General features: G+C 38.6%; 2 protein-coding genes, 1 long non-coding RNA gene and 1 pseudogene across 3 annotated transcripts; 2 read left to right on the top strand and 2 right to left on the bottom strand.

Annotated features, from left to right (window-relative positions):
* Positions 1-100: 100 nt before the first annotated feature.
* On the top strand, positions 101-3,434 carry LOC113675596 (uncharacterized). Its single transcript, XM_027192188.2, has one exon. The coding sequence runs from the start codon at positions 575-577 to the stop codon at positions 1,736-1,738; it is 1,164 nt and encodes a 387-aa protein (XP_027047989.2). The 5' UTR covers positions 101-574; the 3' UTR covers positions 1,739-3,434.
* Positions 3,435-3,549: 115 nt separating this feature from the next.
* Positions 3,550-5,583, top strand: LOC149035243 (uncharacterized). The gene is made up of 2 exons (XR_016182589.1): positions 3,550-4,515; positions 4,643-5,583. It is a non-coding gene; the product is annotated as an uncharacterized LOC149035243 (long non-coding RNA).
* A 970-nt stretch (positions 5,584-6,553) lies between these two features.
* LOC113675585 (histamine H2 receptor-like) lies at positions 6,554-8,543 on the bottom strand (annotated as a pseudogene).
* A 968-nt stretch (positions 8,544-9,511) lies between these two features.
* LOC149035242 (adenosine receptor A3-like) lies at positions 9,512-12,062 on the bottom strand. The gene has a single exon (XM_089191726.1). The coding sequence runs from the start codon at positions 11,339-11,341 to the stop codon at positions 10,268-10,270; it is 1,074 nt and encodes a 357-aa protein (XP_089047852.1). The 5' UTR covers positions 11,342-12,062; the 3' UTR covers positions 9,512-10,267.
* Between the last annotated feature and the right edge of the window lie 17 nt (positions 12,063-12,079).

Raw genomic sequence — 12,079 nt, 5'->3', positions numbered from 1 at the left:
GAGAATCGAAGTAATTTTATTTTTGTGGTTTTCATAGCTGTTGAGTAATCCTCAAATCTTCTGTTTGGCGCTGGCTAACGACCATGGATATCAATTTACACTCCCGCTTCCATTTCTAGTGGCAATATCGCCAAATCCTTTTTATTTAACTGATAAATACGTTCCAGCTCATCGATTTTCTCTGAAACGGCTGTTGAATATTCGCTGTGACCTGCTTGACATAAACAAAACAAATCGACATTTCTGAGAAAAGCCGGAAGAAAACTGATACTCGCAAGCCGTCACTCCGCCACAATTCACATTTATATATAAGTGTAAAAAATATATAAATATATAGAAGTCCAAGAGGGGGAGTTGACACGTGTTGATAACTTATTTGAAATAACTAGTTATAATCGTAAATACCCTGAATATTCACGATTAGGTTTATTTTAAGAACAACGTTTCTTGGAAAGATTCAGGTGATTGGGGTCTTCATACATATGTAACGCAACTAAGCTTAGCTGTGGTTATACCTTTGGTGTCGGGTAAAGATATATTTCGGCTTTAAGAACCTTGGATTAAGAGACAAAACATGGGGGCAAATCATGGAAGGCAATTTCACGTTCACATGTTCGAAGAAGATATTCAAATGATGAAAGAGCTAGTGAAGCTTCACCCGGAAAAAGAGACAGGCGGCAATCTGTTTGGTTTGTGGAATAACGACGAAGAACCAGTCTTGCACGTTGTGCTTGGTCCTGCCATTGGCTGCACTCGCACAGAAGTGTCGTTCTACCAGAGTATTCCCTATTTAGAGCGTGTTGGAAGGCTGCTCACCGAGCGGTTTCTCCTTTGTCACATCGGAGAGTGGCATTCCCACCACAAATTGCGTTTATCGGAGCCGAGCTCAGGAGATTCTTCGACCGTTATTCGGAACTTTCCTAGAGGAGCACGTGGGTTTATCCTGATCATCGCCAATATTCTTCCATCTGGAGATGTCACACTTTCGCCTTACCTTTACAGACAAGGACAGACTACCTACGAAAAAGGATTGATCAGACAACTTAGCAGTCCATGTAGCCCCTTCAGGAAAATAGATGTCATAAAGGAAAATATTGAGAGAGACGAAGATAGGAGTACCACTGCTCATGAACACAAGAGGACACCTAAAAGTTGGGGATCGGAACAACCGCCTGGCAACGAAAGCTACGAGAACAAAGCATACGCTTACATGTTTAAAGAAGACAAAGAGATGATTGAGAAGAAGCTGTTACAATCTAAAGGGAATAAAATGGAGGGAGAATTGCTTGGTTTATGGACGAGTCGCGGCATGCCTGTTTTGCATCTAGTCCGAGAACCTAACAGCAAGAGCGGAACCTACAACTTGCAAACCCGAGGAAACTTGGCTCAAGATAACCCCTTAGGAAAATATATTCTTAACCCAGGAGAGTGTGAGAGACCATCTGACAAAGACTCGAGCTACATGCATCGAGAGTATCCCGACGGAGGTCTTTTAATTCTGGTTTACAAGGTAGACAATGAATCAGTTGCTATCCATCCACACCTTTATAAAAAAGGCTCCGCAGATTTTGAGTCACTTGAAATGCATTACCTGCAAGGTCGCAACGTATTTAGTCAAAGAATGAATGATAACACTGAAAAAGAAGAAAAAGAAAGCGGAATACCGGAGTTAGAAGTCGATGATCCTAATGCTCGTGGTAGTCCAACCTTTCAACAACACGAACAGACACGTATCTAAAGAATGCAGCCATTTCAATATCGAGTGTCCCATATTTCTTTTAATTCAGCAAGACACCGGCCAAACCTGAAAATTTTTACGTAAATGAAAATATACAGCGTGAGGTCGCCTCGTTGATACTTTAAAGTAAATAATAAACAGCCTTTACTTATCTGGTCGTTGGCTCTCTGTAAGAAATTTAGTTCAAGATTCAAGTGCAGAACTTGATACAACAATCTATTTACGGTATCATTTAGTCATACCTAACCGCTTTGTCATCTCGCTAAGGCTAGGGATGAGTGTAGAATTTCGCTTTTGAGTAATTCGTCAGGACTACCTGACCGACTGTTTTGCACTCGATTAAGACTGAAAACTGAAATAGATTATAAGAATCTATTCTTAAGACATTTCTGTCGATATCCGTCTAAGAAGAGTAACGATTATTTTCATTCCCAAACGAAATTTACCTTCAAGAAAGTAACAAGGACCAGCCAGACGTTTTCTCTAACAATAAATAACTCAAATTTTTTATTTTCGTACGAAAACGTAATAAACATTCTAAAGAATTCTAGGTTATATTTCTATTATATTTTGGGGAGCATAAAATAACTTAAAACATTTGTCGTATTCAAACCGTTCCTCGCCAGAACATTCTTGCAATCGCTACAGAATGGGTTTACAAATCCAAAATTGTATCAAGCTGTAGAAGCCTTAAAATGTCTATGTAGATTTTAAATAAGTTGCACTTTAAAACACAATGTTTCTAGGAATATGTCGACGCAAATACGCATGCGCAGAGATTTCCGCTTTCACATCTTGCGTGCGTTGAAACAACAAACTCGGTCTCGAAGGCGGTCAGCCTCTGTAGGATTTCAAGTATAGCACTTCTTGTTTTCGAAGATTCTTCATGGAAGGCAGGGAGAAGTTTCCACCTAGGAGGCTAACAGACTCCGGGTTTGAAAGTTCACAGCGGACGGAGGGAAGGGCAACTGCACGCCATCAGCCGGTCAATTACAGCAATCGACGCCAAGATAATTCTTCTCAAGAACGTTTCGGTAGGATCCCTTCAACACAGCAGCAGCCAGTTAACTACAACAATAGACGTCAAGACGATTCGGCGCAAGAAAGGTTAGAATTTGATAAAGACACTGGGAAACTCGTAGTTTGCAGGAATCCACAAGCACCACAAGCAGCTTCTGTTCACGAAAGTGCCGTGGCTGTTCTCGAAGTCCGAGCACCAGTTCCAGATCGACCGGTTGTGGATGCCATGGCTGCTCAAGGATTTTTCTATTTGAAGATGATGAATGTTTTTTAAACGCAGCTAGGAACTACTAGTCAGAAATCAGGGTTGCCTTCATGGTATGAAGTGTCCACAGTAGCAGCAGAATTAGGCATGTGTCATGTAGACTATTTAGTGCAAAACGTAGTGCTGAGATAATTTGTCAAAAGGCAGATTGTAATTTTGTGCCCGCCTTTCAACGTACCCTGCATAAAAGCGTATTGAACCAAATTGAACGGAAACTTGATGTGCTTTGCTAGAACGTAACGCTGTGCAATGGCAAAGCGATGCTTTTTAATTTTCTGCAAAATTGTAAACAGCTCTACTCCCCAGGCTTTTTAAGTGTTGTAAAGTGTACTAGAGCATACTGATCTGAAGGATGCGCTATATAAATGCTTCATTTATTGAATTAAAGAAAATTGCTACGAAGTTATTGCAGATACGTCTCTTTGTTTTGAAGCACAGAACGCTAACAACAGTATCACTGACCTTTCGAATTGATAGTTCCTTCAACCACTCAACAAATGAATTTCTTAGAAATCTTTATGTAATCAATAGGACGAGGGGAGAATTCCAAGAAGAGATGAAAAGAAATTTAATGCGACATACCACCCGACCTCTAAACCTCCTAAAAAACTAAACGCAATAGGCAAGAATAGGTCTCTTAGGCCATCAGTTTCGTGTCATTTGGCAATCATGTGATGTTCATACGAAGAAAGTGGAAATATGTCTTTGATCCGTAACGGGTCAGATATTGCGTGAGCAAGTGCCAACAAAAGATCTACTCACATCGTCAAAACTTAAATTTCCGGGAACAACCGGAAGATGTATATAATCACTGAGTGCAAAATGTCGTTCTTTCTCAGAAAAGGAGACAAAAGAAATTGTAAACACCGTGAATCCTAAATCGAATCACTAATTATAACAATATGTATTGAATGTCGTGATGAAACATTCAGAGACTTCGTGTAACAAGCTTTTGCTAAAAATTACATTGTCGCACGACAAAAGCTTTTACTTTTTATAAATGTAGAGTTTTTATGTCGATGACATATTCAAATATTGACTTAAGCTGTTTTTTATTTTATTTTAATTTACTGGAGTCATTAAAAAGTCCACGTAATGATTTTTTTCCTTTGAGTCAAGGGTGGATGACTCTGTCCCAACATTGCCGCAAGCTAAAAATGGCGCCATCATAACATTGCAGGTTTCACCACGATCGATCTTGACCTGTTTTCTTTTTACCAAACCACTCCAGGATGCCCAAATAAGGGTTTTTTCATAACCTATATTACGTAAGGTTACTAGGTAGACATATATCAATGTCTTCGAAGTTAAAAGAAAAGGACAAAGGAGGTAAGTTTCTAATGAAACTATGGTCCTGCGTCGGTGGGAAGTTAGGAAGGATAAAACGAGATAATTTGGTTTTACCAACTGAGTTGATTGGCCACCGTCAAGAGTCCCTAAGACTGACGCTTCCACTGTTAGCCTGAAAAGAAGCCATGTGTTATTAACTAAGGTGAAATTTGTTCCTTATATCTTATGTAACCATTAAAGTAGGTCCCAGAGAAATAACTGTATTCTTTCAATTCATTATTTAAACTTATTCAAGCTCATAATTAAATGACTAGACTCCACCTTTGCAGTTAGAGTAAACGACACTCCAAGATGAAAACGATCTTATTGGACACTGGCATCGCTGGGCGTACCACTCGTTACCTGTCAAATGGTTCAAGCCGTAAATGCGCGTGCGTGTTAATGGTTTATTTCTGTCATGCGGACATAACAGTTCCAGCCCGCTCTCACTATTGGTATTTATTGCTAAGTATTCGAACAAAACGCTTCTTGAGAACGGAAATTCAAAATGGAAGACAAGCAAAGATTTCCTTTTAGGCGCTGGAATCCTGATAACTTTCGACATAGAGAAGATCCGAAGCATGAAGGGTTCGTACCGTTCGGCGGGAACTTTTCGACGCAGCAGCAGCGACAGGCTAGCCATACTACTTCACGCAGCGACAATTCCACGCAAGAAAGGTTAGAATTTGATAAAAGCACGGGAAAACTGGTCTTGAGTGCAGATCCTCAAAAATTACAGACGACTTCTGTTCCCAATGGCCCCGAAAACGCACTGGTTGTTGCTGGAGTCAGCTCAAAAGTTGTAGATCGACCGGTTGTGGATGCTATGGCCGCTCAAGGATTTTTCATTTTTAAAATGACGAACTTTGTGTAAATGCAACCCAGAACTGAAATTTTGAGCGTTGTTCTGATGGTTTTTGTTGCACAGCGCTAAAGAACAAATCATATCCGCTGCTTATAGCTGTATATATAAAACAAATAGTTTTTAAAGATACAACGTAACGTAATGATTGTAACTTCCAATCTCATTAAGGGCACAAGCGTTCGATATTAGAGAATATTTCGACAAATTTGTACTGCTTTCTTGTGTTGATAAAGAATCTTATGGAGATTTAGTTTTTGTTTACCATCTAAAATATAAAATTAAAGCTAACTGCTGCGACATGCACTATGATCTGAATTTCATGACTTTTAAACAACTCAACGAATGACTGCATTTCTATCAAATTAACAAGTTATCTGAAATTTTCACCATTCAAGGAAAGTTAAGGACAAAAGCGAATTCAAAGGTCCAAGGAAATCTCAATTTCGGTTATAAGGTGGAAAGCAAAAGCGGATGCTTTTTATCATGCACCACTAGCCGTGTCAACAACGAAATGAAGACCTTTTCCAAGAATAGATCACACTTCATTAAGTACAGAATGGAATAAGGTATTTAAATTTTTTAGAAAAACTGAAAGGTGTAACATGTTATGATTGGTGCACACAGCCATACTTTCTCGTAAATGGAACAAAGAAAACGTCGAGAAAATTCCCTTTCAAAAGTCTAATTGAAATTTTATCGACCTAAATAGAATACTCCGTAAACTAAATTTGGCTAATATCTCAAGCATGAAATTAGTTTTTCAGTTTGTTAAAAGTGCAGGTGAAATTTCTTCTTTTGTTTCCTTTCAGATCCGTTCTATTGCTTTTACTAAACTCTGTCGTTTTCAAAGACGGACACACTCAACGGTCATGGCTACCTGAACAAAACAAATCCAAGAAAAGTGAAGTAAATATAAACAAAAGACTGGGTTGATGGGGAGGGGGGGAAGGGGAGGGTGAGAGGTCTTTTAAGTGAGAGGAGTGAATATTAGAGTGAGTATTGAGATTTTATCCGCACACCATCGGATGGAGTTTCCTTTGGCTACGAATGTTTGCTGCATGTTTATTTAAATGTTGTATCCCTATTTAGGCAAATACGCATAATTAGTTTTTTTACAAAGGTAAAACCCTCTTTTATTATGCCACACAGTGATTACGCTTGGAGCACAAAATCAAAATTCCCTTTTCACCCAAAAACACGAGTCTGTAGCTTTCGTTTTGAGCAAAGAGATAAATCGACCCGCAGGCAAATCCGTCAAATTGAAAACTTAAACAATTTCTCAGAGTTAAGTGCTGCTAGACGCGTTTTTCAAACAGCTTTACAATGATATATTTAACTGTTCAAAATGTGAATATTCAAAATTTGAATATGAGAGGGATATTCGCAGTAATGAACACGATTTAGGCAGTAGTGGAAATAAGGCCAGAAAAAAAAAATTTGCGCTCTAACTTTTCTAATTCAGGTTATAACATTACTTCTCCGCTCATAGAAAGAGTACAATAGATCAGATGAGTATTAGAATAAATATTTCAACATGGACGCAGAGGCACAATATTTTTATATATAGGGAAAAAAATCAGAAACTAATTTTTGGCGTGTTTGATGCTCAAATTGTAAGTAAAGATGCTCATTTTGTTTCCGGCACGTTTTACATACTATGACAACGCAGTTCGGTGGAATCGACGAAATTAAAAATTTACTCGTCGGATGTAGTTTTCACGGAAAGTAGGAAAACATTATTACAAGTTCAAGTTTGAGATTTGCCTTCCTTCACTTTGAATTTCTTCTTCCTGTTTTTTCCTCTGTCCATTACTAACTCCCACAGCATTTGCTGATCCAAAAACTTTCTTCTCAATTTCCTGAGCTTCAGCTAAGTTTGTATTTCTGCACAATAATTCGATGAAAGCTACGCGAAATTGTCGTTTCCTAATGGCGTAAATTAGCGGGTTAAGGAATGAATTATATATTGCAAAAGACACAGAAAAGGATGCGAAGATGAAACCTGCTTTTAAAGACATGAAACCTGACTGGCTCAAAACAAATCTAAAAACGATTACTGGCAAGTAGCAGAAAAATAGCAATATAATGATTGTAGCTGTCAGCTTGAAACCCTTCTTGTCTCTCAGAAATTTCTGCCTTGCTTCTTCCGTAACTTGTTGAGTTGAAAGTGTCTTTTGATGTCTGCAAACCTCGCGGTAGACGGTTACATGACAGAAAATTATGATAGCGAGAGAAATGCACATAAAAATGATGTTTGTGGCATAAAAGACTCATCTATGAACAAAAAGAGGAATGTGCAGGATCAGAGAAAGGAGCCACGCCAGACCTGAGCTAACCAGTAAACGTACCTCTGTGACGAGTCCGTTGCTGTACGCGTAAGGGTGCTTCGTGGCTAAATATCGTTCTCCGCTTATCAAAATCAGGTGGATAAGAGACGATTCACATAGAACACTTGTAATAAATTGTGCACACAAATTTAAAGCACACGATACATTCGAGCTTGTGGTTCCACCCGCCCAGTTGAGACTCGACTGGGTAATTAACATTGGTTGAACAATCACACTCACTGCTAAATCAGTCACCGCCAAGCAAGCAAGCAGTACGTTGGACTTGTGGGCCCTCAAATGTCTTTTAGTTTTCACAGCTATTATCACTAATAAGTTGAAAGTAGCACTAAGAGGACATGTGATCGTGAAGGTGACCGAGAGGAAGATTCGAACGGCTTGAGCGTCCGAATAATCGGAAAGCTTTCCTCCCGTTGCTCTGTAGACGCCGCATTCAGCAGGGGTCATGTCGTTGCTTACATGGCTCGAAGTCATCGCTTGTGTAGCTTTTGTCTCTTTTTGCTGCGGATCTACCTCTCTTTCTTCTATTTTGTTGAAACTAAGCGGTTGGACTGTGAGCTCTTGACCGTTATCACTATCGCTGGTCTCACCGAATGATATGATATTTGCGCCCTTTATTTTTTTTATTTTCCGAAAAAGAAGCGTCTGACCGTTTCCACGACTTGAATGCAGTTTTATGAGCTACAAAATGAATGAACGAACAACGCAGAATCCAAACTTTCTTTTGGAAACTCAAGCGTGGGTGTTCTAGCTCTTTCCGTTAACATGGCTAGGAAAATTCCGGTTTGGTACGTCCAAAGGAAATTAATTACTCGCCACTACAACAAAACCTTGCCATAAACAACTCCTATTGCGTTCCTGAGTTTTGAGCTGTAAGAATTACTTGGTATATTTCCACACCTGCTCTGCCGACGCATTTTCCCATCCTCTTTGTTCAGTTTGCCAATAGTTGTTAACAAGGGATACGAAGGCACCACTACACTGTCGTATTCTAAAATATTCGGGAAATGAAACTTTTGACACTTATTTTAAAACTAATAATTCATTCATTAGTTGTCTTAGCAATCCAACTTCGTCACGTGCATGAGTTTCGAAACCTAATGAAAACCAAGATGAAAATCACACGTGTTTTGGATAAGATATCCAAACCACGCGTGGTTTACATTTTTGTTCTCATTGGACATCAGGATTCATACATAAAAAAGCGAAAAAATCAAACACAAGAACAATAGTTCAGCTATCAGCTACATTGCCGGTTTATTTTCTATCGTGGTCGACAATTTTCACATCGCAATTTGTAAATGTAACAAGAACAACTTTCCTGTGATTTTCCTAAAATTAGATGGAGTCTTCTAAAGCTTCCCACAGACAAAAAAAGATATGCACATTGAGTAAAATTATACTAGGTACATAAAGTGTTTCATTTGTGTAAAGTACATTTGGCAAAAGTCGCTGTCAACTGCCGATGTTCATCACTCAATTCGGTAATGTTAATATATGATATATACATATATATATATATATATATATATATATATATATATATATATATATATAGGAAGTCCGCAAGTCGATTTTCGCGTGGAACAGTGCTCAATACGTTGAAGCAGAGCAGAATAAATATTATGAGAGGAAAAAAGGACGCAACTACATTTCCCGACAAGCCTGTTTCGTGAATCGACAAAAAGTCGTGAATTCAGGGGTTTAAACCCCTGAAGAGTGAAGCGATTCACGAAACAGGCTTGTCGGGAAATGTAGTTGCGTCCTTTTTTCCTCTCATAATATATATATATATATATATATATATATATATATATATATATATATATTTCCAATAGAATGTGTCAGTGTCACAGAATTTCTACGATAAGTGACGCCTTAGATCGGCAGCTGTACATCTGTTGTTTTCAGACATTAGTACCACAAAAACTAGCGTCAGCGATCCCATTCTCAAATTGAAATTGAGTGAATAAACATCAGTTTATGACCAAAAATTGCATAAATTAACCTCAGAGGTCACGTATTTCAGAGGGATGTGATCACGATTATTTTACAGAGGCCAAATATTTTTTTTACTCGCAAACGTAATTTTAGGACAGGTCTTTCCTGTGATGGAATGTTTGTCGACATACAATGTTGCCCATTGGAGATATTTGCAATTAAAAAACCTTATTTTTTTCTTTTTTGGAATAGTTGCGTGACATGGTTAATAATTAACTGCCATAAATTGGCAGAGTCGTATCAAATTACCCAAACTTTTAAGAATTGATTCCTAAAGGTTCAAACAACCATGTGACTCAGTAAGATTAAAATCCCTCGTATTCTGTTAGAGCGAGAGAGATCGATTGGAACTGCATTTTTCGAACTAATCTTAGCTTTGGCTCTAATACCCCAGGGATTAGCCGGGAGCCCGAACTACTTTGGATTCTTGAATAACTTAGTGACCCTCATTACTAACAGTCATTACTGCGAAGATCGCTTTCGTATTCACGCTTCCTAAACTGTGAACGTTTGAGAGAAATCGGTGAAATGGCATGTGTCACGCTTACCTGGTCCTTTCGTGGACAGACTCTTCAAACTTTCAAGTTGCTCATCATTTACTAGGAAACAAAGACAGTATATTTCTAAAATGAAAGTAAAATAAATGGAAGTTCTAGTTGTAATGAACTGTACGGATGTGATGTTTTCTTCCTGGGAGAACATCATTACATGCTCACGTTCGAGATTTGCTGTCCTTCATTATGATGTTCTTCTTCTTGTTTTTGTTCTCTGTCTATTACTACCACAGCATTAGACCATCCAAACATGTTCCTTTCCATTTCCTCACATTCGGCTAAGTTTGTGGTTCTACATAACAATTCGATGAAGGCTACGCAAAATTGTCGTATCCTAATGGCGTAAATAAGTGGATTAAGGAATGAATTAAATAGTGTGAACGACACGGAAAAGAATAAAATTATAAACCTTACTTTTATAGACATGAAACCTGACCAGTTTAATACAATTCTAACAACGGTTATTGGTAAGTAACAGAAAAATAGCACTGCAACAATTGTAGCTGTCAGTTTGAAAACCTTCTTGTCTTTCAGAAATTTCTGCCTTGCCTCTTCTGTGACTTGTTGAGTTGAAAGTGTCTTTTGCTGTCTGCGAACCTCGCGGTAGACGGTTACATGGCAGAAAGTTATTATGGCGAGAGAAATTCCGATGAAAATGTTGTTTGTGGCATAAAAAACTGATATCTTAACAAAAAGAGGAATGTGCAAGATCAGGGAAAATAGCCACGCCAGTCCTGAAGCAACCAGCAGGCGAACCTCTGTAACAAGTCCGTTTGCATAGGCGTAAACGTGCTTCGTGGCTAAATATCTTTCTCCACTCACCAAAGCCAGGTGGATAAGAGACGAGTTAACTAGAAGACTCGTCATAAATTGTGTAGAAATCTGTAATAAACACAATTCTCTCGTTATTTCGCCAACCAGGTCGATGATTGAAACGACAATTAACATTGGTTGAACAATCACACCCACCGCGAAATCGGTCACCGCTAAACAAGCAAGCAGTATGTTGGACTTGTGCTTCCTCAAGCGCCTTTTAGTCTTCACAGCTATCATCGATAACATGTTTAAAGTAGCAGTGAGGGGAGATATGACGATGTTGGTGATTACGATAAAGATAAGAACGTTTCTGGCTTGGGTATCAGAATCGGATAGCTTCCCTCCCACTGCTTTGTACATGCTGCATTCAGGTGGAATAAAGTTGTTGTCTGCTCTGCTAGAATTCATCGCACAGGTGAGAGTGTGTCTCTTTCTTGTCGGTGATCTACTTCTCTGTCCTCTGTTTTCCTGAAACTAAATTGGTTGAACTGCAAGCTTTCCTTGTCGATAATTTGGTTTGCATCGATCACTAGCTGCATTGAGTTATAACACATTTGCAGATTTTCTTTTCCTCTTCAAAGAAAGAAAAAATGTGTTAGTTTCTCAGAGTTTCAGACACTTTCAATGAGCTGAACAATGGATAAACCGTACACCGCAGAATCCAAACCGTTTGAGAAGTTAAGGTGTCTCACATCCTTCCGTAAACACGACAAGAAAGAGGAACAGTCTTCTGCTTGAATGGAAAGAAAATTAAATTCTCTTCACGACAATAAAACTGAGTCTCTTGCTTTAGGAATTACCTGCCACAACTTGACGCCTGCATTCTAATTACTTTTTCCCAGGACATTTATACAGTTTTCTCTTGGCAATTTACTGAAACCGACCGAGACAAAGGCGCTAGTACTGATTGTAAATGAAAGACTCAGTAAATGCCTGTTGTTACACGTACAAACAGAGCATTATGGTGTGAATTCAATTAAAAAAATTTTATCATACGAAACTGTTACCAATCAGCAAACTGTTTCGTAAGTACAGATTTGGCTTCTTTCATGAAAATAAAAGGGTGGACTGTTTTGTGCGTTTGAAGCTAATAACCAATAATTAACTTGTTCACTATATACCTGTGGGGGTGGGGGTGTGGGTGTG

The sequence above is a fragment of the Pocillopora damicornis genome, chromosome 13 (assembly GCF_964200805.1).
Source record: "Pocillopora damicornis chromosome 13, jaPocDami1.2, whole genome shotgun sequence".
In the NCBI taxonomy this organism is placed as follows: Eukaryota; Metazoa; Cnidaria; class Anthozoa; order Scleractinia; family Pocilloporidae; genus Pocillopora; species Pocillopora damicornis.
The sequence above is the reverse complement of the archived record's forward strand: the minus strand, read 5'-3'. Positions and strand labels throughout refer to the sequence as shown.

Coding starts and splice junctions, on each gene's coding strand:
- LOC113675596 (XM_027192188.2), top strand. CDS start 575: ATGGGGGCAAATCATGGAAGGCAATTTCACGTTCACATGTTCGAAGAA.
- LOC149035242 (XM_089191726.1), bottom strand. CDS start 11,341: ATGAATTCTAGCAGAGCAGACAACAACTTTATTCCACCTGAATGCAGC.